Source organism: Ursus americanus, chromosome 18 (assembly GCF_024610735.1).
Source record: "Ursus americanus isolate L20-20 chromosome 18, mUrsAme1.1.p, whole genome shotgun sequence".
NCBI classification, from domain to species: domain Eukaryota; kingdom Metazoa; phylum Chordata; class Mammalia; order Carnivora; family Ursidae; genus Ursus; species Ursus americanus.
In genome coordinates this window covers 17,508,276-17,533,358 of record NC_142144.1, presented here as the reverse complement: position 1 = coordinate 17,533,358, position 25,083 = coordinate 17,508,276, and the positions used below count along the sequence as shown (strand labels likewise).

The 25,083-nt window shown below is 50.8% G+C and overlaps 1 protein-coding gene across 1 annotated transcript in view; it reads left to right on the top strand.

Annotated features, from left to right (window-relative positions):
- PAPPA (pappalysin 1) overlaps positions 1–25,083 on the top strand; it is a 241,994-nt gene that overhangs the window by 157,249 nt on the left and 59,662 nt on the right. The window contains exons 11-13 of the mRNA XM_045791079.2: positions 13,746–13,859; positions 14,774–14,909; positions 17,477–17,690. Coding sequence (XP_045647035.2) covers positions 13,746–13,859; positions 14,774–14,909; positions 17,477–17,690 — 464 coding nt within the window. The remainder of the gene's footprint in view (positions 1–13,745; positions 13,860–14,773; positions 14,910–17,476; positions 17,691–25,083) is intronic.

Below are 25,083 nucleotides of genomic sequence, written 5' to 3'. Positions count from 1 at the left end.
GTGGTCAGTGCTTTTCTGGTTAACCCGTGAACATCTCAGGACTCCCAGAGAAAGGCCAGGAAGAGGTCTACAGGATGCCTGCGACACAGCGCTTGGGTCCGTGTGGCTCTGAGCTGAGTGATGGAGACTTCCGTGTTGCAGGACTTAGCTCCAGAGCCGGCTGTGTTCTCCACTCGAGAGCCAGGAGAGAGGGCATTTGGGATGGGAGCTAACTGGAGTTGTGTTCCCCGGCTTTGGTGTCTGATTCTCCACAGTGGTTTCCAGGTGCCGGGTTTAGAGCAGACAGCATTGCCTGCTCCCGTTCTAGACTCACGGTATCTCAGTATCCTGGGCCAGCGCTGGAAGTGTTTCAGTGCTTAGTGTATTCCTCCAGACCTGGCAATACCTCTGGGCTCTGAAATAAAAGTTGTGATGCTTCCGGATTCCCGTCTGGAGTCGGCAGTGTCTCCGGATTTTCATCTTTCGCTGGCAGCGTCTCTGTGTTCCCATCTCGAGTTGAATGGATGCTTCAGTGATAGCTAACAGTGCCCTTTGATCTGATCCAGAGTCTACACTGCTTTTGTAGTTCCTGATCTAGAATTCAGGAAATTGCATGAATGGCTTTCAGTACAAGTGCTGGGAAAAAAGAGAGAGATTTGGCAACACGGAAAGATAATGGTGTGCTTTTAAACAGCCGTGGGCTCAGAACTGTGTGTGCAGCAAGATCTGATCTCGAACTTTGTCCTTCATGCCTCTGCTGTTGACATCATCTGGGAAGCTTGGTTTGTCATGGCTCAGCTGTGGCCCATTTTCCCCCTTCTCTCGCCTCTTCTCCGGGCTCTGCTCTCCAGAGCCCACGTGACGTTAAGAGTCCGCGTTTCAGACCTGGCCCTCAGGCAGATTGCACTGGCCACTTTTTCCCCCGTGCCCCTCCCTCAGCCTGAACATACCTCGAACACAGATCCGAATGTACTGTTCTCTGCGTATTTGCTTCTATAGTCCTTTACCTCGTCCCTCCCCCTACGGGAGCAATTTGTGAGAAGGGATTTTACCTTTATTCCTTTTTAAATCTGGGATCCGTTTTCACCCTGTAGACCAAGGTGAATAAGGAACCTACACAAAGTAAATGCTATGTGCATGTGTACTGAGTAAGTGAATGAATGAATGAATGAATGAATGAAGAGAGAAATAGAAAAATTCGGGGTTTGGCTGGAAAAAAGTCTGAGTGTCCCAAAAGAAAACTGAGATTTCTGGGAGCCCCAAAAGCCCTGCCTCTCACCCCTTAAGAATTTCAAGAAGGTCCCACCACACACTCTCCTAACCCCGTCAGCATCTTACGGTTGCAGGAGGCACATGTGCCGTGAAGTCACCCACGGACCATCTGGCTGGGGATCCCGTGTTCTTCCTCTGCAACAGGAGATTACGTAAACTGGACAGCAGCCTCCAGATGTTAGCAGTTTCTGCTCATTTTTTTCCCCTCCCTTCTCAACAACAATAATAATAATTAAAACAAACAGAGGCCTCATCCCCCACACCCCTGAAATTACAAACAGGTGGGCCCAGATGCCCTTCCCCTCCAAAAGCCTCCCAGTCCCTAAAGCCCAGCTGCCGACCCTCAGCGAGGCCTGCCCTGTGCCGAGCCGGACAGCCAGGCCAGCTGCCCTGGAGCTTGGGCCACAGGCCTCAGAAAGGAGGACATGGGCCATGTCATGAGAAGTCCCTGTGCTGGGCTTTCCCTCTCCCGGGCTTCCACCCCCAAAGCCTTGGCCTCCAAGTTAAATGGATGTATTTTGGAAGACTAGGTGGCTTAAGAGATTAGTAATGAGATCCCAAGTCTTTCACTGCTGGGTCAGGAGTTCAGAGGCGGGCCTGGGTGACTGGTGAATGGCATAATTACGGAGCCGGGAGCAGGCCTACGGAGGGCCCGTGTGAAATGAGCCCAGCCAGGCCTTTCAAGGGAGGAGCTGTCAGCAGCACAAAAGCCGACCGCCACATCCGACACTAATCACTCTCTCTTGTTAGAGGATTTACTAGCTGGAGAAGCTCGAGCCCCTGCCCAGTGCCTCCTCAGAACGGCTGTCTGGGCTCCAGCGATGGGTACAGCCCGATGCCTGGCTCGCCTGTACGTAAGGTGGGGAGATGCCACTCGCCCCTTGGGGTGGGACTGTGCCCTCTAACACTTCATACTCTATGAACTGGTGACCAGTGTCGTTATTCTTAATTATTGCCACCACTGCTGTGCCGATTATGTCTCCCTTTGCCTCGGTTTCCCCATCTGAAAATGGGTAAATATGAAGCTCCCCTCTACCGTGACACAGGCTGGAGTTAATGGAGGCAAAAGCAGCTGGGGCATCACTGTCACCGCCCCATGATCACCATTCACACACCGTGGCCCTGAGTGTCCTCGCCTGTATCGAGGGAGATAGATGTGGAGTGACCGGGGCCGGTGGGCGTCAGACCCGGACCTCACCAGCCTCGACAGCTGTGGCTTGGGCACGCTCCGTATCTGTAGAATAAAAGGACAGTGGTGCCCGCCTCCCAAAACTCGAGGGTCTGCACTGGAGCACGGTCGCTGGTTTCAGCTTGGCCTTGCCACCTCTCACGGGTGCTTTCTCAGGTCTCTTGAGTAAACTGTACCTTTACAAGAAGGTTAGGGCATCCAGTTTCCGTCCCCTAGAACCATAGAATGGATCGCGAACCATCTCTCCTCCAAGAAATGTAGTTTCACTGTAAAAGTGTGAATGCGCTTCAGAACAGGGATGTCTTCAGTGAGTTCTTTGCTCTGTTCTGCTCCAAAGCCTGGCTTCTTCTCCTTGGTCATTTAGATCAGGCCAGGAGTTTGGAGCCCAAACCTCAGGATTCCGGACATGTGTGGAGGGAGGTGCAGTCCCCAAGATCTTAGACCCCCCTGGAGCGTGGAATACCTAATGTATTAGGGACAGACCTCAGGGGCATTGAGGGGCTCATCACTCCAGGGCTGAGCCCCAAGGCTGGAGGGCATCAGATGCCAAGTGATCTTATCTGGAAGTGTCTCTACTTTACGATTGCAGGAGGCACGTGTGCCGTGAAGTCACCCACGGACCATGGGTGGAGGGTGGAGGCCCTGAGGTCCGCTGCTATTTCCAGAACTCTGGGTGTGAAGAAGGAGGCATCCCTCCGTTCTGCACACCCACCTTGTACACAGGAAATGCTTCTTTGCTTGTCTGTCCATGCCAAATAATAAATCTTGAAATTGAAAGAAAGGCAGTCCACTCCTCCCCCTCCTGTCTATCTCTGTGAGGCAGGCATCAAAGGGGAAGACAGCTCTGGAGGCCTGGGGAAAGTGATAATTGTTTCTAATGGTCGCTACAGGAAAGCCTGGCTTCCCCCCCCCCCCATCTCTCTCTCTCTCTCTGTTTCTGTCTCTATCTTTTTTCAGTGCTATTAAGTATGTAAAAAGGAAGTTGGGGGAGGGGATTGGAGGTGTGTGTGTGTGTGTGTGTGTGTGTGTGTGTGTGTGTATCTGTCAAACCTCAGTTACCCTTAAAGTTCTCTCTGTTCAGGGGGTCAATTTGGAATGAGGGGCACAGGGAGGAGATCAGGATGGACATGGGAGCGAGGAGAAGAATGCAGAGGGGGAGAACTCCAGTGCTCTTCAGCCAGGGGGATCCCGACGTTTGGGTTTCCAGTGTTCGTATATGCATCAGTTAAGAGCAGGCACATGAAACACTTGTTAGAATGCCTGATACAGGTTTGCTCCGCTCTCCGAAAGCAGGGTGCTCTCGCGACCCCTTTTTTGAGCCAAATGGCATAAAGCAAAGAAGCGTTTGCCATTGATTTATAGGACAAAATTTTTGAGTGTTCCCAGACCCAAAAAGTAATCTCTCTCAGGCTTTTTGATACCTTATGACGCATCTCGCTAACAAAGGCACAAAATAAACTGAGATCAAGCACAGATGCTCACAGTCACAGGTCAAAGCTCTGGAGGCTCGATGCGGACGGAGATGCTGAGTGTAGTTCTGGAAGAGCTGCTGGGTGGGGCAGCTCTGGCTGCTTGGGGTACTCACCCCAAAACAAACACTAACGCTGTTTTTGCTTCTCGCCTTCTTTCATCAAAGCGAAAATCCTCTTTGGCTTTCTTTCGGTTAGCGAAAACAGGTACGAATTTAGGCCTTTCATATCAGCAAAGGGGTGCAGCTTGAACTTTGGAAAGACAGGGGATGCCTGTATATAGTAAAGGGTCAATAACATTGTTATTGTTGGTAATTTATTCTTTTATTCAACGAGTCTTGGCTTTAGTGCTTCCTTTAGGCTTTTCACTGCTCTTGACACTGAAGATGTAAGAGGCAAGCCCCCATTCTTGCCCTCAGTGAGCTGATAGCCAAGTTCAAGGATTGCAGATAGGTTCATCTTCTGGGCCAGTCCTGACCAATGGTGAGTGGCTCGCCATAATGTTTTAGTAAGAGGGATTCCAAGGCCTCCACTCAGGGGAGCAGTATACACTGTTTAATGGCGTCTGTCCTGAGCAAGGGCGTGGGGGTGGCAGCACTGATGTGTGCCGTAACTGGTCCAGAGGTCTCGAGGGCCCTCATCCTTCCCGTTAGCAATCAGCCTGTTTCTCATCAAGGAAGTAGAGGTCATATTAACACCTTCCCCAAAGGGTAGTTCTAAGAATTAAATGAAATAGTGGAATCGGACAGGCTCTGGTGTGCATGAGAGTAATGGGAGAAATCGCTGAGAATACCAGTTATTACGGCCATCATCATATTTGCTGTCCAACAACTGCATGGGAGCCTGGGTGGTGGACGGGTCCAGGCTTTTAGTGCTCACAAATGAATGCAAGGTCTTCTAGGGTCTTCCCTGCACCACGTGGCTATTCCCATGTCCACACACTGGGCTTCTGGATCAGCTATGTCAGCCCTGAAGCACCTAGTTAGCCTTGAAGAGCCCCCTTAGTTCAATATGGCAGCATTCGCTGAGCCATGCCTAGTAACCTGTATTAGACACCAGTGAAGAGGAGAGAGAAATTGGGCACAAGCACTGCCTTTGATGCTCAGGTGTGGAGACAGGTGGACAGACAAGAAACCACCCCCAGAGAGGTGACCAAAAGCTATGGGGGAGTAAGACGGACAGGGACCTTGAGTCAGACCACTTGGCTTTGACTCTTAAGCTGTGAGGAAGTGCCCAGTGCCTTCCAAACCTTGGACTCCTTATCTCTAAAATGGGGACTATGGGCTCTGGGAAGCAAACTGAGGTCTTCAGAGGGGAGGGGGGTGGGGGAATGGGATAGGCTGGTGATGGGTAGTAAGGAGGGCACGTATTTCATGGTGCACTGGGTGTTATACGCAAGTAATGAATCATGGAACTTTACATCAAAAACTAGGGATGTACTGTATGGTGACTAACATAATAAAAAATATTACTATAAAATTTTAAATAAAATAAATAAAAAAATGAAATGGGGAGAAAAGTGCTTTTTCCTCCTAGTTAGGGCAGGATGCAACCTGGGCAGCGTCAGTACCACGAGAGTTGATGCCCTTTCTCTCCCCTAGCGGAGCACTGCGGAGGGAACACCGTGTTCTGGAAGGGAGAGCCACGCTGGCTCTACAGAGGCGACTTTATTTTACCTGGCTCACTCAGTGTTGGGGGCTCCGTGGCCTGATCCGTGGTCTCCCAGCTGGCTTGCCCTCCCACCGTCTTCACATCAAGGAGTCCTGCCTGTTCCTCTTAAACCTTGCAGTTCTTGGGGAAATAACTTGGCATTGGATCTGCAAACCTGACATTAAAATGTGGCCCAAGTGGAAATATTTGGAAACACTGCCTGGGGTGTGTGTGTGTGTGCGCGCGCGTGCGTGTGCAGGTGCGTGCATGCACTTGTTCATTTATGTGTAGTGTTAGTATCAGCATGCACCCCCACACTCCCCCTCCCTATTCCTTTTCCTCTCTTTTTCTCTGAGACCCATTCCCAGGTCCCTTTGGGTTGAAAGAGGAAATTGGAGAGGACGGGCCAGAGATTTGAAGAGCACTTCCTCCCTCCTGTGATTGACAAAAGGGCATGTAAATCTGTAAAAGCGAAATTCAATAGAAACCTCATGGCATCTCCCCTGTGTGGGAAAATACCAGAACTCCAGCTCCCCCTGTTCTCCCTCTGTCTCCCCGCCTTTGTGTACGACGTGTGTGGGTGGAAGATAAACTGGATTTAAAAACCCTTTGAAAGCAAGACATCGTTAACTCCTCTAATTGAAAGCAGTCTTCGGCAAAGGAGGGGTTTGGAGGCGGGAGCTGGATGGAGTGGCTGGTGGTGCGTGGCGTGGACAAGAGCCCCCAAGTCCTGGGGCCACAGACGTCTCTGTGTCTGTCAGTCCAGGCAACCCCAGTCACCACCAGACATCTGGCCCGTCCCAGAGGAGCTTAGGCCAGTCTCACCCGTCCCCAGTGGACCCTGTTCCGCATCTCTCCATCAGATCCTCTCTGAGGTTACCCCCAGCGCCAATATCCAATGATCTCAAAGCTTTGGGGGGAAGAACCAACTCTGTCACATGCATGAAAAGAAAAGAAAACAGAAAACACATTGCTGGAATGGCTGCAGTAAATGTTTATGTTACCCCTCTGGTATTCACAGAAAGGTGGCTATGAAATTAGCCTTCCAGAGACCAGAGACTTGGGATCCAGGAGTTGGCTCAGGGGCTGACAGAACAATCCCGCTTCGTGACGGAGTCAACACTCTCTCCCGCAGCATTCACCGGGAAGAGGCTGGGAGTGAAAAGCTGGCAGAATGTCAGAACTGAAAAGCCTTTTAGGGATCGTACTCTGTCCTTCTGCCCATGGGAAGGCTCAGTGTCAGAGGAGGTTAGTGGGTGGATCAGCTCTAGCAGGCGAGCCTCTTGCCTGGCAACCCACATCACCCACCCTGGGGCAGCCCTGTAGGGGCCTGCTCTGGCTGCTGAAGCGACTTCTATTCAAGTCCATCCTCCACGGCAGCCCTGAGAGATAGGCAGGTGGCCCTTTTCAAGGCGGCCTTAATCTGCTATTAAGGGTGTGGGCCGAGTTTGTGCCTTAGCATTGAATCCTGGTTCCCCTAACGAGCTGGGCGACCTTAGGCAAAGCATGGGGCCTCAAGTCCTTATCTATGAAATGGGTACAATCGCAGTACCTCCCTCACAGAGTGGTTATGAGGCCTGCATGATTTCGTACATACGGAGACCTTCACAAAGCACCCGGCCGAGGACAGGCACCCGCTCACTGCCACCGCTCCTGCTGTGACTTTTTTCTCGTGGCACCTACCGCATCCTGGTGCTAGGCGATCAGCTAGGACTGACATGAGCATAAGTAAAGGGTGCTTCTCACCTTGGAAGTCTTCAGAATTTCGGGGGATAAGACTGGGCTCTAAACAACCGTAATCCAACCTGACGAGCGCTGTAACCAAGGTATATAAAGAGCTGTATGAACACAAGAGAGAGCAATTGATTCTGCCTGGGGGGTGAGCAAAGGCTTTCAGAGGAGGGGTGATACTTGAGACTGGCTTTGAAGTGTGTGTAGTATTTCACAGAATGGGCAGCCAGTGCAGTGGAGGGGAATGGGGGTGGGGAGAAGTCTGGGCACAGACATCGTGATGGTGGAGTCCAGGGCATGTGCGAGAAAGCGTCTCTTAGGGAGAAGGGAGCACCACTGTGCACGTGTGCAGATGCCCACCTGCTGCGTCGGGAGGGGAGGGGGAGGGACAGCGGCTGGCAATGAAGGTGGTGACAGGGCTGAAACTGGCTCCCGAGGGCCTTTGCGGGCTTTGTCTGCGAAACTTCCCATCCCGTGGTCCCTGAGCAGCCATGGAGAGTGATGAGTAGCAGGGCAATGGAGTTAGTTCTTTACTTTGGCAGGTTAATTACGAGGACCTGGGAGCCGGGAGAGCAGGTGCAGGCAGAGAGCATGGTAGCTGCTGCCTTCTTCCCTATCAGACAAAAGGGAGGTTTCAACCAAGACAAGCACCAGTCGTCACTTTGTGATAGAGCACATGGAACATGGCACACAGGGATCAGAGTCTGGTTTCTGGCTGCCCTACGCAACTGGCTAGATGATCTTAAAAGGAGTTCTGTAAAGCCCCTGTGCCTCGTTCCCTCTTCAGAAAAATGGGACAGTGATTCCATCCTCACGGAGGCTGACTGTGAGGATAGATGACATTGTGACCTTGAGACCCTTAGTGGATGTCATGACTGTGGGTGTCCTTAAGCTCCAGGGGGACTTAGGGGTCATCCCATACAGCCACTGCATTTCATAGGTGGGGAAACCGAGGGTGGGGGAGATGTCCGTCTAATAAGTGACATAGCCAGAAATGACCCATTCTCCTATTTCCCATGGGGGGTGTTTGGTGTAGGCACATCTCTGAAGGTGATGGGGTATCTAAGGCATTGTCCTAAAGACCAAGCTGGAAGACAGTCTCTTGCCCCTCAGGTCCAGCAGGTGTTAAGATGGGACTGGAGGACAGTGGCTGCTTAGCTTCCATCAAAGACCTAGAGCTGGGCTTCTGCTGGAGAAATGAGTGGCATGGACACCAAAATTCCTGTCCCATGAAACCTTGGGGAAGAGGGAGACATCTCGTTGGAGGTGGTTCTACCCAACAAAAGTAGGATTGAGGGGCTCCTAGCTGGCTCAGTCAGAAACGCATGTAACTCTTGATCTTGGGGCCATGAGTTTGAGCCCCACGTTGGGTATAGAGCTTACCAAAATAAATAAACTTTTTATGAAAAAAGTAGGATCGAGGAAGTGCTGGACATAGGTGAGGAAAAAGCATCAGTTCTCGAAGCCAGAAAATTCTGCATTTAAATAACAGTTTTGCCAACTACTTGCTATGTTATGTCGTGTAAAACAGCCCACCCTCCTTGAGTACTACGAAAGGAATGGTCTCAGTAGATAACTGTTCAGTTCCATCTAAGTTGGGACTCTAAATAAGAAAGCTTATAGACATTGCTACTTGGAGGAAAAAGGAGGAGGAAGTACATCCAGACATCTTCCCCTGGCTGCTGGGAAGAGCTGTCCAAAGGTCAGTTGAGCTGCCTATAAATGGAAGTGAGTTCTTTGGCTCTGAAGTAATCAAGAAAATACTGGGTAATCCCTTGTCCAACCCTGAGAATACCTAAGGGAAAGAGCTTGCCAGCCCAACCACATCTGCTCTTTGCCGAGCATCATTAGATGAATTTCTCTCCCCCCACCTGAACTGGCTCACTTATTTTATTAATGTATTCATTCTTTCAATGAATATCAGTATTTTAGTCATTCAAAATATTACTGTATCTCACTTTATTGTGACAAAAAAGTTAACAAAAGATCTTTTTTTTTTTTTTTTTTTAGATTTTATTTTATTTTACGGAGAGATAGAGAACAGGGGCAGGGGGAGAGGGAGAGGAAGAGAGAGAATCCCAAGCAGACTTCCTGCTTAGCCCAACGCAGGGCTTGATCTCAGGACTCTGAGATCACAGCCTGAGCCAAAACTGAAAGTCAGACACTTATCTCACTGAGCCACCCGGGCGCCCTGAAATCTATCTTCACAAATTTTTGTGTGTACAATTAGGTATCGTTGACTATAGGTACAGCAGACTTCTAGAACTTAATCATCTGGCTTACCTGAAACTTGATGTCTGTTGATTAGCAATTACTTTCTCCCCTCCCCCAGCCCTTGGCAACCAGGATTCCACTCACTGATTCTGTGAATTTGACGACTTTAGATACCTCCTGTAAGTGGAATACTGCAGTATTTGTCCTTTCGTGGCTACCTTATTTCACTTAGCATGGTGTTTTACTGTCACATATGGTAGGGTTTCCTTCATTTGTAAGGCTGAATAACACTGCACTGTATCGACAGATCACATCTTGTTCATCCATTGACCTCCTGATGGACCGTGAGTTTGTTTCCACATCTTGGCTATTGTGAATAATGCTGCACCAGGCATGGGAGTGGGCAAGGCTAAAGATAGGTTCCAGCTGGGAGACTCCCTCTTCATCTGTCTAGGGGAACCTGAAGCCTAGAGGCTGCCCATGTTTTTATTTATTTATTTTTCTATTTTTTGCTCTCTTTTTATTTTTTATTATTTTCTTCTTCTTTTTTTTATTAATAATATTTTTTTATTATGTTAGTCACCATACAGTACATCCCTAGTTTTTGATGTAAAGTTCCATGCTTCATTACTTGTGTATAACACCCGGTGCACCTTGCAATACGTGCCCTCCTTAATACCCATCACCAGCCTATCCCATTCCCCCACCCCCCTCCCCTCTGAAGCCCTCAGTTTGTTTCCCAGAGTCCATAGTCTCTCATTAGAGCCCACTAGGTGTGTTGCCCAAGGTGGAGTGGTGTGAAGGGACAATCGCAACAGGACAGAGAGGGTAAGAGGTTGCTATGTTCAGCCCCCCGATAGCTCTGGGGACAGTTGTTGGCATCATCAGAAGGACTTATGTTACAAGAGTGGATAATCTGAGGGAGAGAAGAATGGCTTATGAGAGGTCTGAGAGGTGCAGATTGGGAAGCGGGGGGGACTGGAAGAGATAGGGAGGTCACTGGAGCCAGCAACACTGGAGAGACTGAGATGGTGAGTGAGATGGAACTCGCTTCCTGGGGCTGCCGCGGAGTGTGGGATGTAACTCTCCTGCTTGTTCCCCTACCAAATCTACATTGTTCAGCAGTGCTTTTTGCAGTTGGACTTGCTTTTTTTTGGAAGGCGCAAAGAAATAAGTGGATGAAAACAGCATCCTCATTGAATCAGTCACCTTGGGATCACACTTACATCCCTGGTGACCAACCTTGTGGCCAAGGGCAAAGCTCCTTCTCTCTCAGGCACTCGGAGCCCAGTGTACCATACCACACACCCTTATTAGTAAGTGGCTGCTGGATGAGCAGAGCCCACAAGGTCTATAAAAGCAGGGGGCTTGTGAGTGTTTCCTTCACCTTTCCCCTGCAACCTCCCCCTCCCCCAGCCTCCCCAGGAACATAGATGGTTTTAAGATCAACTGGGGCTTTGGGCAAACATTCAGCTGAATTTGTTTATTCCTCTCTGATCTGCTTTGACTGTCCCTGGTCAGGATCGCAGCCAGCTTGAAACAAACACAACCTAAATAGGAAAACAGGAGAATAAAATAACAGCAGTGTGTACCTCTAAAGCCCTGTCTAGTGCTGATAGAGCTGACGAGATAAGAGAAAATTGTATTTAAGCAATAAGAGGGCTTTGTTCATGTTTTAGACTTCTCTGACCGTGAATGTTTTAGATGCAGAGATAAGCCCCCGCTCCCTCCCCAGCACTCCAGAGACGTGTTCCACCACACTCTGCTGGGGACAGGCAGCTCAGAACGCAGGGGAAAGAATTTCAAAATGATACATGTCCAATTGCTGGCCTGGATTTCAAATACCATAGATAGTTTATGCAAAGTCTCGCACTGTTGTAAAATGTAACACAATCCACTAGCAGATCTGCCTAAGCTCCGTCCCAGTTGTTTTTGAGAAAAATAAATAAACTCGAAGACATCTTCCAGCCTATTAAAGTGGCTGCTTTGCCCATAGTCTCCTTGGTATTAGGCTTCTAGAGATTTGAATAACAGAAGCCATCACCTGCTTCTGGCCAATGGGATGGTTGATTCTTGGCGCCTCTACTCTCCCTAAGATGTTACCTGGGATGTTCGGGAAACTCATACTGTATGCCCAGGACCCACTGGCTTCTCAGAGAGGGGGAGGGGAACTTTGGCAATAAACAGGTTTCAATACTTTGCAGTGTTCTTCAAGCAGTGAAGCTCTTTTCTTAAAGGAAAGATTACCTGGCAGCTCGATATCTAAGACGGATGAGTAGAGATCCTCCAGGTAAAGCAGGAGAGAAGGAAGGAAGCAGATCTCACACCCTGACCCGCAGGCAGACGCCTCCAAGGAATCCCTGAAAACCCATGACCTAGTCCAACATTCAAATGTCAAAGATAAACCGGGGTCTCCTCCAATGAGGTCATCATGGCACTGAAGAACTTTCTGGGTGACTGATCTGTGATTTTCTAGAGTTGGTTAAGCGACTTAAATTCCTGTGTTTGGGGCTTCAAGAATGGATTGATGAAAATGTTAACAGTAAGGGGCACTGGCTGAAGCATACCTAGAGAACTCTGTATTACCTTTGCGACTTTTCTGTAAATATAAAATCATCCCAATACTAAAAAAGTTCATTAAAAAACACTGATGATACAGTTGTAGATTACAGTGCAGGCATCACGTATCATATCTTGAGCTTGACTCTTGAATTTGATACATGACTTTTCTCCTCTGTTTTTGATTCTTCTGTACTCATCTCTAGGAATCTCTGGGCAATATATGGTCTTGCTTTGTGTGATTTTTATAAATGACATCATATTGTACTTGTCCAGTTACACCTTGTTCCCTTTTTTTTGGTTTGTTTTTACCCAGTGTTAGGCTTTTGCAATCTCTCCATTGATGTCTCCACTGATGTTAGGAGTAGGGCTCCGTTTTGAGTGCCCGGGACCCATACTGGACCTGACATTAAATATTTCTAGTATCATCCCTGTATATGAATCTAATTGAGGCCTCTTAAGACTCTTGTGCTGTATACAGAAATCTGTCATGTGAATATTTCTTACTTGATGCATCCCTTCCCCAACAGATGAACATACAAACTATTCCCAATTTTTTGCTACTACAAATATTGCTGGAGTAGGTATCCTTGATCCTTGTATATAATATTTTTTTCTTTTTCCCCTCTTTTTTGTTTTACATGTATGTTTACTATGATCGATATTAGATTATCTTTTTTTTTTTTTTAATAGGTTTCAAGAGCCTTAGAGTTCGCTAGGTCAGCCTTTGTCAGATGAGTACAGGGAGACCTGCCCATGTGGCATGACAGACCCAAATCCACAGGGGAGTGTTTAGAGGGGAGCCACATTCAAGGTCAGAGGAAAAACACAAATGTGGGATGGCCGTCCGCAAAAGATCTGGCCCATCTCAAGAGCAAGTCAGTTGCTCCTTGCCTTTGCCATCATAGAACTTTTCTGTTTTCTGCTGTACAGTTACAGTTACAGTTGTGTGTGTCTGTGTGGTACCTCCATGGGTATCTGCACTCACTGTCCCCTGCAAGCTCCTGGTGTCTGTCTCATCCCACAGTGCTTGGCAAATAGCCGTCTCCCAACAACTGTGACTCGAATAAGTGAATGAACTGAGGAGTGAAATGACATTTGGACACACATCACACACTCACACATTCTGTCTTTGGGGGAAATGCCCATCCTGTCAGAGTCTTTTCTCTGTCCTTAATACGGCTCTGGACACAATGTACAGGCTTGTTCGACAATGGTCTGCTTGCGATTCGCCACTCGGTGAGATCCCAGCCTTACCCTGCCTTTTCTGCCACCTTCCCCAAGCTCTAAGAGTACCAGATGGCTTAGCACACCCTGAGCATTCTAGATTTCTCCATTCCTCTGAGCCTTTGCTCCTGCTCCCTTCCCCTGCAGTGCCCTTCCCCTGTGTCTGCTCTGTTCTTTAAGATCCAGCTCAGATGTCAACTCCTCCCGCATTTGTCCCCGTGAACATTTCTCGTCACCTCTACCACCAAAGTGTGTTATCTGTGCCGCCCTTCACAGTGTCGAGGACTCCCTGTTCTACAGTAGAATGTGGGCTCCTGGAGCAGACTCCCGTCTGTGCATCGCATTTTCTCCTGCGGTGCCCCGAACAAAATAGGTGGAGAGGAAAGGTGCATTTAATTGAATTTAGTTCAACCGCTGAGACCCTCTAAAACATTTTTTTCTTTATCTCTTCCCAGGTGTGTCGAACGAAGGTGATAGATCTCAGTGAAGGCATTTCCCAGCATGCCTGGTACCCTTGTACCATTAGCTACCCGTACTCCCAGCTGGCTCAGACCACTTTCTGGCTCCGGGTAAGCCAAAGCTTTACGAGTCTTAGACTCTCCAGCAGTGGCCCCCAGGAAGCACCAACTCCCGTGACCCTTTCGCAAGATGGTTTGTCTGCCCACTGAGGGTGTTAATTGTAAGGACAGAGAACAAAACACTTCCCAGTAGGATGCTCCCTGAAATAGAGTCCCTTCATTGCTCATGGAATGCCCCTCCTCCTTCTTGTTTTGGCCAAGACTTTGGATACCTTTTGTCTGCCCGGAACCTTCTGTGCATCGTTCAAGGCCTTTTAAGATTGTCTTCTCCTCCTTGAAGTCTTAACTGATCCCCACAGAGGAGTGACTGTTCTCTCCCTTCTAGTTCTGCCCATGTCCGGCCATCTGTTGGATGGCGCTTGTCCCGTGGTTTTATATCGCTGTCTTTGGGCCCATCTTCCTGACTTAGGCTTACGGATTGTATTGACTTTTGATTTGCACATTGCTGACCCACTTAGAGCTCCACAGTCTGCAGAAATGCAAGGGCTGTGTTTTACTTAGCTTTGTCTCCTTGATGCCTCGCACAGAGGCTAGCATGGAGAAGTGACAGATAATAATAATACCTTTCTTGTGGTTGTAGGTTGTGCCAGACATTTTGTTCCCATTATCTTACTGGAGGCTCGCAGCCACCATGTGATTGAGTTATTTCCTTAATATGTCACTTAGAATGAGGGAACTTAGGTCCAGAGAGGCCGAGCGACCACTCACTGTCACACAGCTCAGCAGGTGCAGAGCCAGGTTGGAACAGAGTTTCTGACTTCTGAGCCTGTGTTCTTCACTGCCTCCCTGTTCCCATCATGGACCTGTGACGAGTGGCCCAGTCCCTGAAACGGAAGATGCTCCTTGAAACCTCTGCCCCGTGGCTGGAGCGCGTGAGTGACCCTGCCATGCTGTCTGCATTTCAGGCGTACTTTTCTCAGCCAATGGTGGCTGCAGCTGTTATTGTCCACCTGGTGACCGATGGCACCTATTATGGGGACCAGAAGCAGGAGACCATCAGCGTCCAGCTGTTTGATACCAAAGATCAGAGCCACGATCTCGGTGAGCACGTCCTCATGCGGGTGGCTCTTGGGACCGTATATGCCCAGGGTGGTTGGAGGAGCCGCTGAGAGCTAGTTCTGCCTTTGCCCTTCCTCTTCTTGCTTCTCCGTTTGGCATTCTGGTTGCCTTCAGATCGGGAGGCTTTTGTGTATCCAGAGAAGCGTGGATGTGGCAGATATGGGGATCAGTGGCCACTGTCCAAGTCCTCCCTTCACGAGCTCCCTTCTACCAGGCACCTTTAACCTCAGGCACCCCATCTGATCCTCAGATGACCCCGGGAAGGAGACGGAGCAAAGGCCCTTTCTCCAGGTATCAGCACCTGGGTCCCCAAGAGACTTGACAGACCCCAGGTCACATGGCAGTGACCGGGAAGAGTAGAGGAGCCAGGTTTTCGGAATCATAGCCGTGGCTCTTTCCCCTGTACCCCGAGGTGTCCTTTAGTGCTCCACAGCGGTGGCCGTGTCTCCGACACCGTCTGCAGAGCCCCCCGTGGGAGGAGGGTAAGGAAAGGCCAGGAGTGGGAAGGCAGGTAAAGAGCCAGGTCCTGCATGCTGAGAAGCTGCCTCCGCATAGGGCTGGCGGGGAAGACAAGGCCAGAGTTGTCAAGCTGTCACTTGCACACCCCTCTCCCTAGCCACGTGTGCACAGGGCAGAGGAAAGAGCCCCAGTTCCAGAGCCGACAGCCCGGGCTTCAGTCCTGTGGCGGCCACTCACTCGGCTCGACTTCAAAGCCCCTCATGCGGCATCTTGCTCTCCTCTTAGGCACGGTGGGGACAACGGTGCCACTTCATCATCAGGGCGAGATGGAGAGGTAGTAAGTGAGGTATTGCTCAGGGCTGTGGTGACGGTGCCCAGCACGAGACCCAGCACTGGGAAAGTCCTGTTATCCCTCCCACATGTCCAGTGTCCCGCTGGGTAGCCATTCCAGGTGTTTGGGAAAGGCTGGAAAGGCTAGCCCCGAAGGCCGGGCTTCAAAGCTGGGCCTGCACCATTCCACAGAGTGCTGGGTTCAAAGACCCCTGTGAAGCCAGCAGGCGAGGGGTCATCGCAGGGTCAAGCAGAAGCCAAGGGAGCAGAGAGAGGATTTTGTTTTGTTTTTATGTTTACTTATTTAGTTAGTGTTAGAGGCAAGGGGGAGACACAGGAATAAGGAAGAGAAAGAAAACCCCTCTGGGCCTATCTGGATTCCGGAGAAATTTCCCTAAGTGAGAAGCAAATATTTTCCTAGCTGTCCTGGCATTGCAGAGGGCTCTGAGGCGTGGGGGGAGGTCCGGTTCCACAGAAGCTGCTGGGATCCCGTGACTCAGTGTCTGAGGCTTCCACGTGTCCCCGTCCCTCCCCCGCAGTGGCCCCTGCCTCTGTCCTCTGCATCCTGGCACCCCCCTCTGGAGCCTTTGCAGCTCTGAGTGACCACAGAAGGGCGACTTCTGGGTGGGGAGCTCAACGGCCCCGACGGCGCAGGCCAGCCGGGATGTGTTTAGGGTCAGTCCTGACGTCAGATGCAGAAACTGAGTTATAAGGAGCTTGCTGGAGTCATATCGTTAGGATGTGACTAGTCCCTTCACAGGTAGGCTAAGCTGTGATGTGAACCGAGGTCCGCCAGACCCCAAAGCCAGTGTCCGTTTTCCCACCCCGTCAATGCCTTCCCTCTTCTGGGTGTGCCCTTTCTCTCTGCGCCCTCTCTTCCTCCTCGAAGCCTGGGGACCTGTTCCCCCTTCTAGAAAGAACCGAGGGCTTTGGGAGGGGGCAAGCCTGGGTTCAACGTGGTCTCTACATTGCTGGCTGTTCTGGGCGCCTCTGGAAAGCCACTTCCTGCCCTTGATTCTCAGTGTTACCTCTGCCCCATGGCTACAGAGGTGCAGACCTCACTGGACTGCTCCTGGGTTCCTGGATTAAAAATGAGGGCAGGCTTCCCCCGCCCCCCGGGGAAGAGCCTGTTCCTGCAGATGATTTGTACTGTCTCTCTGGCTGACTGGGAAGGCAGCCTGAAAACTAGCAACTCAGGGGTGCCTGGGTGGCTCAGTTGTTAAGCATCTGCCTTCGGCCCAGAGCGTGATCCCAGCGTCCTGGGATCAAGCCCCGCATCGGGCTTCCTGCTCTGCTGGGAGCCTGCTTCTTCCTCTCCCACTCCCCCTGCTTGTGTTCCCTCTCTCGCTGCCAGTCTCTCTCTCTGTCAAATAAATAAATAAAATCTTTAAAAAAAAAAAAAAAAAGAAAAGAAAACTAGCAACTCAGACCATCCAGCCCAAACGCAATGTGGGAGGGTGGGGAGGGCCAGCGATGCTTGTGTGAGGGGTGGCCACTGGGGGAGGGAGAGAGGCTGTGGGCGCTAGGTGAAGGGAAAGCTTGGGGGCAGGGAGGCAAAGGGATTGGAAAGATTTGGAACCAAGAGAAAAAGGCAGACAAAGAAACTTTCAATCAAACTCAAAATCCCCACTGGCCACCCAATGGTGCTTTTGTGCAGTGACATGAAAGGGTCTGGGGGCTTCGGGAAGGGCCCGTTGGGGAGGGCGTGACTGGCCTTGAGTAATGAGCCTGGCCCCTCGGCCCTCTGTCTCTCCTGACAGGCCTCCATGTCCTGAGCTGCAGGAACAATCCCCTGATTATCCCTGTGGTGCATGACCTCAGCCAGCCCTTCTACCACAGCAAGGCGGTCCGTGTGAGCTTCAGTTCACCCCTGGTCGCCATCTCGGGGGTGGCCCTCCGCTCCTTCGACAACTTTGACCCCGTCACCCTGAGCAGCTGCCAGAGAGGGGAGACCTACAGCTCTGCCGAGCAGAGGTAAGGGACCCTGGGTCTGATTGCCCTGGGCTGGTTGCTAGCCTCAGAAGCAGATGGAGGAATTCTGGAACTGCGTAGACATGCGTGTGGCTGAAAAGTCTGTGTGTTTCTCCCTTCTCCATCCTCTGGCCTCTGGCCGGCTCTGCCTTTGGGCCTGGGAGGCCCACACCTTGTCGTCTCCGATTCCAGGGGCGAGGGAGGGAAGCAGGGAGGGAAGCAGGAATGCGTGCTGGTAGAAAGACTCCCTCACCTGGCTCATAGTCCCAGCGCTGACGATGGCTTGCTCGCGTGGTAAACATCCCTTTCCCTCTCTGGGTCTCAGCATCCGCATTTGGACAAAGAGAAGATAGGTGGATGAGCTCTCCCGCAGCTCTGAAAAACTGGAGTATTTATTTAGGGGGATGGAGGGAGCCTGGTATTTGCTTCATCCTAGTTCACTGTATTCCAGTGATGGGGAAATCTCCGTGTCTTTCCCAAACCTAGCTCCTGAGAGCCCCTCGGCGGTCTCGGAGTCTCTGGTAATGGCGTAGCCTCGCTCGTCCATGCCTCTGTCCTGCTGTCTGCTAATGCCCATCATCTGAAGCTAAGGGAGCATGGTGTTTCCTGGGAATAAGAGTTTGGGTGATACTCTTACCTGGTCTGAACGTGCCCCTTCTCGCTTGTGTGTCCGTGACAAGTCACTTCACTTTTCTGAATCTCACTCTCCTATTTTTGAATGAACAGATGATAATACCTACCCTACCAGGGGGTCATGAGAGTGAAGTGGTTCTCCGTAGATGAAGGGCCTCTTGCGGACCGTTAGGCACTGAGCCAAGGTGACGGGTTAAAACAGAATATGGCCACATTCTGACCTGACGGGGTGGCTCTCTGCCTAGAACTCTGCGTGAAGCTCTTAGCGCTAGAAGAAGCTCTGGAGATCCCCCATTACCCTTGAGAATCCCGGGGCGTCCAAAGGGGAAGGGCTGGTCCAGGCTCGCACAGCACCTCTCACGTTTGTTGAATGAGATCCAGAAGGAGAAAGAGAGACTGAGGCGGGGGGGGGGGTGTGTCTCAGTGGGCTCCCCCAGAGTGAGGCCCTCTGAAAGGCGATCCAGGCCTGCCCTGCGTACCTGGGAGCAAGGAGAGGAAAGGGTTGGGGGCGGGGGGGGGGGGACACAACACTGGCTTTCCCACGCCCCCGGCCACCACAGGGGACACAAAAGGTGGTTGCAAAACCCACATTGTTTTGCACCCACTGTCTCTAGCTTCTGTTGTGCAAAGTCTGTTGCAATCGTTTGGAGGCAAAAGAGCTCCTTAAATATCACTCACTGTTATATTTCACACTAAAAGGGCTTTTTCATCCCTGACTCTCCAGACTATAAAAATAAGTTAATTCTCAGAACCCAGAGAAACAATGTGAATGGGAAATGTAAATCCATTAGACCTTTTCTGCAATGCTTTCTTTCCCATCCTTAACTAGCCACCGGGACCACAGGCGAGTTGACGGAGGCAAGCACTGGCTTCTTTGAATTCTTAATTAACAGTTCCTGTGCCCGAAGTAAATAGTTAGAAGTGTTTAACCTCAGAAACAAATCAATTGTTTAGCATTTGTTGAGTTCTTTGGCAGCAGAAGCGCACCGGGCGGGGACAGAGTGTTGCCCCGTCTCTCACTGTTTATATGACTGTGAGCCAGTCCCTCCACCCCTCTGGGCCTCAGTTTCCCCATCCATGGGATGATGGTGATGGATTGGATGTTCTCTCTAGTTCCTTCCAGTTCTGACATTCTGTGCTTCCCAAGAGCTGGGAGGGGTGAGAGGGAGGGGGCGGGAACCAACATGCATTTCATTGCCTTATATCATTATTCTAGTTCATTATCACACCTGTCCTGTGAGGTGTGGACAAGAGACAGTGAGTCAAGGCCGTCCAGGCATGAGGAGGCAAAATCCTGCTTTGTCTGCCCCTGAAAGCCACGAGGTACCCACCGGAGCCAAGCACATTCAGGAGAGAAGGGGACTTGTCCCGACTGCTCACGTGTGAGCATTTAGTGAGGGGAACGGAGGTGAGGGGCCACAGCTCTGGGGGCCTCTGTGGCTCGGCCCTGAGCGTGGACCTGGCTGAGACAGGCCGAGCCCCCAGTGCCACAGCTGCAGGGGTTGGGGGGGACCGGGGACCCCTCCTGAGTGATCCAGGGACCAGGGGTGAGGAAGGAGGCAGCTGCTCCCGGAGAGCTGAAGAGGCACTTACCCAAACAGTCAGGACTGCACAAATGTGCAAATGCTTTAAAACAAACAAACCGGGAGGAGAGAAAAGAAAAATAAGCAACAACTGTAAAAAGCCACGGGATGTTTTTCTTCATTCTCAAAACACCAAGGTAAATAGCATCACTTTTATAGCACACATTTCAGCTGGCTCTGGTGGGAACAGCTCACTTGACGCTCCGCTGTTTCCCAGGTAGTGAGAGGGGCCGTCCTCGCCTCCCCAGCCCCAGCCCTCCGCCCCTCTCGTCCCCACTGATCCTGGTTCTTGCTGCCTCTGTCCTCTCCCCACCATCTCCACCCGCTCCGCCTCCTCTCCCACCCTTTCCCCGTCTCCTTTTCATTCTCTGCTCCTGAGAGCTGCGTGAGACCTGGTGGGCTGCCGCGGGAGGAGCCTCACCACAGCAGAATCAATGCAGGCGGCGTGTTCTGACCTAGATTCAGGGGGTCTCCAGGCCCCGTGCGGCACTTGCACTAAATGCAGAGGCCCACGAAAACAGGATCCGGTTGCAGGTGAGAGGTCCAGTTGTGGAATTCTAGCCAAATCCCAGCGCCACACCTAGGGGAAGGGGGAACGGTGAGGGGCTTAGGGATGGTGGTAGGAAGTCCAGAGGCTTCCTCAGTGAGAAAAGCAACAGTCGTGGATTGAGGCTCCAATGTGTCTCACACATACACGTACACACACACACATACACACAAACACACACACTATCTTATGGTTCTAAATAGAGATTGACCAGCTTATTATAAAATTCAGTGGGTCATGTGCTTCCACAATTAGTAAACTCCCTTCTTCTCTCCCTTCCCTCCCTCCCTTCCTTCCTTCCTTCCTCCAGCAGCCTTTATTGTTTGCATTCTTTCTCCCTCTACCTCACACTCTTCCCACTTCCCCACACCAGCCCACCCAAAGAAGGGCAGTTCAGACAGGGAGCCGACCTTGAGAAAGCCAGCTCTAGGAGGAAGTAAGTTCTTCACATGACCAGATTGGTTCCTTCCAGCCAGCATGGACTTAGACTGGGTCGGGTGGGGGTGAGGGATGGTGCCTACAGGAGCCCACGCGTGAATATGCATCCCATCAGACGACTATATAGGAAATTCATGTATGAGACTTGGAGCCCAGAAAGAAGCTTCTCACGGCCAGAGACCACAGGCTGCCCCAAGTTATCCAGCCCACAAGGGGATCAGCTCCTCTCAGAACACCTGTTGGGAGTTGCTGGTCTGGGGGATACACCGCAGACGGAACTGCGGTGCCTGAGCCTGTGTTTCTCCTCCACTGGGCCGGATGCTCCAGATTCTTCTCCAAGATGTTGTTCAGCTCCTACTCCCATCAGAGGCCTCCTGGAGTCCCTCTGCTTCCGCATCCTTGTCAGTCATTGGGATTATCAAAATCTATTTCTCCCCCTCCCCGAGGGCTCTGAGATTATATACTTCTGTTGTTTTATCTTCATAAAACCGTGGTCCCTGAAAGGTGGGGGGCTTCTAACAGATGCTCTGGTTCTGCATTCTCATTCGAAGTCCCAGCAAGGGAAGTGAGCTCCCCAGAACCACCCAGCCGCTCAGCAGAACTGGCCTTGGAAGTCACTTCTCAGGCCTCCAGGGGCCAAGCACATGCCTCTTCATCAGAAGTTTCAAGACTGCTGTCACATAGGCCAGAAAAGACCACAAATAACTTGTATCTGGCCCTTCTGAATCCTCTGCTTCCATTAGTTGCCCACATTTAACTACCAGAAGTGTTCCTAGTAAAAATCGGCAGATGTGGAGACATGATGGGGTCGGTGCTGTGGCCACCTGGGCCAGGAGGGACCTGCTGCCGCTCTGCTGGCCGCCCCTCCCTCCTCGGGCGCCCCGAGAGCAGCTCGCTGCCATCCTGACCCTGCAGGCCTTGACTTGGCCTCATCACCATTGAGCAGCTGCCTCACTGGCTCCTAGCATCCCAGGGTCCAAGAGCCTTCCAGGAGCCCTTCCAGCAGTCGCTGCGTTCCTGGGCAGAAAACAAGGAGTCCTGTCTTGGTCGTCCTTTCTCAGTCTCACTTCCCAAGGACCCTGCCATGTTCCCGCTAAGAGCATCCTCCCTCCCTTCCTAGCGTGGACATGCTGTCTTCTCCACTGTCCCCATCCGAGAGACCCAGAGTGATTTATAAACCACCTTCCTGTTATTACCCGCCCCCACCCCGTGGTGCACTTGCAGACTGGCAGGAGTCAGGCCAAGAGTCAAGGAGCTCAGCCAGGAGTGGGATCCTCACCGGCCCTTTACCGCCAGTCTTCTGTGTTCTGGGTGAACAGCATTCGTCCATTCTGCTGTGTGTGACTGGGGGCCAGTGCCAGGGCTGTGGGGACAGCAGTGGGGGGGTTGGGTATTGAATCCCTTAAGGATATGCCTCTGTGTGGAACTTGAGTCTCTATGTAAATAAATATATATATTTATAGATATGTGCATATATAAGTATATATGTATGTGTATATGTATGTGTGTGTATATATACAGATATATACCTGTTGGGAGTTAGGGGAAAGACACCATGTGCAGATGGGTTAGGGAAGGAAGCCTCCATGAGGAAGGGACAGCTGAACTAAGGCCTGTATGAAATGAAGGATAAGCCATGCAAAGGTTTGGGGCGGAGGGAATCCCAGGCAGAGTAAAGAGCATGTGCAAAGGTCCAGGACAGAATGGATATATATACACACACATATACATATATATGAAGAAAAGACAATTTATAAATATCTGATTATCTTTGGATGGGGGAGGGTGTCTCCATCTTGGCCCAGGTGTGAGAATTTCACTGATAGAAGTACCTGTGTCCCTTCCCCCATCCCTCAGATCAGCCAACTTCCTCCCTCTGAAAAGTGTCTTCTTTTTTTTTTTTTCCTTCTTTTGTTATTTTTATTGCTCATCACTGGTATTAAATCTTTCCCCCATTTTTTTTTTTTAATGAAGCCAGAAGCTTTTCTTTTGTTTCCCTTGTTTTGGTGTTTCAGCCATGACAGGGCTGTGTCAGGGAGGTATTTGGGAGGGGCACTTGGGGTAATGTTTATCATTTTTGGACAGTGCGTTCACACCACCCTTCCAACTTAATGGGAAAGCAAAGAGAAGAGCAGGGGCTTAGGGGACAGACAGGCAGACCTTACTGGCGTTCTGTCCACGTGGAGTGTCTTTGGACAGACAGATAAGCTCACTGAATCTCACTTTCCTCTTCTCGAAAATGGGAGTGATTGTATTACCTCAAGGAGTTATGGTGAGGATGCAAGTCAGGCGATGTGGATAAAATATAGGGGCTGATAGCTGGTATACATGACCTTCCTTTCCCTTCTTTTCCCTGTTTTCAAGCCTGTAAGCCAGGCACACACAGATGTGCTGAAAAAGCAGGAATACCCCAGTCCCCACAGTGTGTTCTGGAGGCCACTAGTCCAGAAATGTCCCATTGGAAAATGTTATCAGAGTTTGGAAAATGATGTGTGTCATAGCCCCTTCTGGAAATCCACAATGTACATTAGAACATTCAAGGTTCTGAGAAGTCCTGCGATTTAAAGAAAGCTAGCTTATTAATCTAGTGCTACCTAATTCTTTTGACCATGAAACCTTTTGGTGAGATAATTTGTGTGACCAGGGGATATTTTCCTTCCACAGCAGAGAGAGCCAGAATAGAGAAACCACCTTTTCTTGCACCATCATAGTTTCCCAAGTATTTCTCACACATGGGCCCTTCGATTGTACAAACGTGCTGAGCTCCATTCTGTCCTGGACCTTTGCACATGCTCTTTACTCTGCCTGGGATTCCCTCCGCCCCAAACCTTTGCATGGCTTATCCTTCATTTCATACAGGCCTTAGTTCATCTGTCCCTTCCTCATGGAGGCTTCCTTCCCTGACCCATCTGCACACGGTGTCTTTCCCGTAACTCCCAGCAGTCATCCTCTACAATTTCACCTTTAGTGTCCTTTCTGCACACATGACTATCTGAAACAGGCTTCTTAATGGCTTTTCTGGAGTACATGTTCTTTCTCCTCAAATACACAGGTGGCAGGCACCTTCTATATCTCCCCAGTGTTTAGAACAGTGCAGCAAGGTCCCTCTTCAAGGTCTGTTGAATAAATGAACGAGTGGCTGACATGTCACCCTGTTGACACTCTTGAGAGAGAAATTAGCTTATTACTTCCACTTTGCGGATGGGAAGACTGAGGCTCAGCATATTAGTAACTTTCCCAGGTTAAACAATTGGTAAATGGCATCACTGGGGCTAGAGCCTGAATTTGCCTGGTTGCTAAGCCCTGTGCCCTTTCCACTGTAGCCAATCAGTTTTTTCAGTTTATTCTTTTTCTTACAAAGCACATTCATGTGCAGAGAAATGGGGCAGGGGGACAGGTACATGCTGCTTTTCCCTTCATGGCCCCAGAGCCAGGGCAGCCCCGAGCCCCCTGGTCGTCATCCCGGGAGTGCAGAGCGAGCATGTCCACACTGGAAGGCATGGGCCAGAAGACCAGCTTGGGAGCTGGTAGCTTGTGGAGTAAATCTGTTTAAATTGGAACCATGTGGCTCTCGCCCCCAGCGTTTACACACCGTGAACAGATGCATTGTGCGGTGTCAGAGCCCTTGCGTTGACTCCACAGTTACGCTCCTGGAGGCCTCCCGGTGGCACAGGGCGCGGTGCAGGCAAGGCTGTCAGGGGCAGGAAGGAGGGCAGAGAATCCGGTATCTCCCCAAGTGTCACTTTATCCCTCTCCCGGTGCCTTTCGGAAGGGGGGGGCGTGTGTGGAGAGGCAAAGCCCACATCAGTGTGGGTCCGAGACCTACATCGAATGCTCCGCTTTTCTGAGTTTTTAAAAAAAAGGGAGTGTGTGATGTTTGGAGGCTTTTAACCCCATCCCCACGGCCACCGTGACTCTCAGCAGGCTTCTGAGCAGGGGAGAGAGCGTGCAGATGCCTAACCATCGTCCTGTAAAGCCCTCAGCGGGGTATCCCGGAAATGGGCACCACGGAAGCCAGTGGGGCATTTTTTCTGAAGCTGCTTTGGCCACCAATGGCTCGCTGTCTCCTAGCTCTGTGTGCACGTCTTGGGGCAGGCGCTGGTGTAGACAGAGTCAGAGAGGCGAAGGTTAGAGAAGACGGCCCCCATCACGCCTCACTGTTCCCAGGCAACGTCTCAACCTCCTCAAAGTGCCT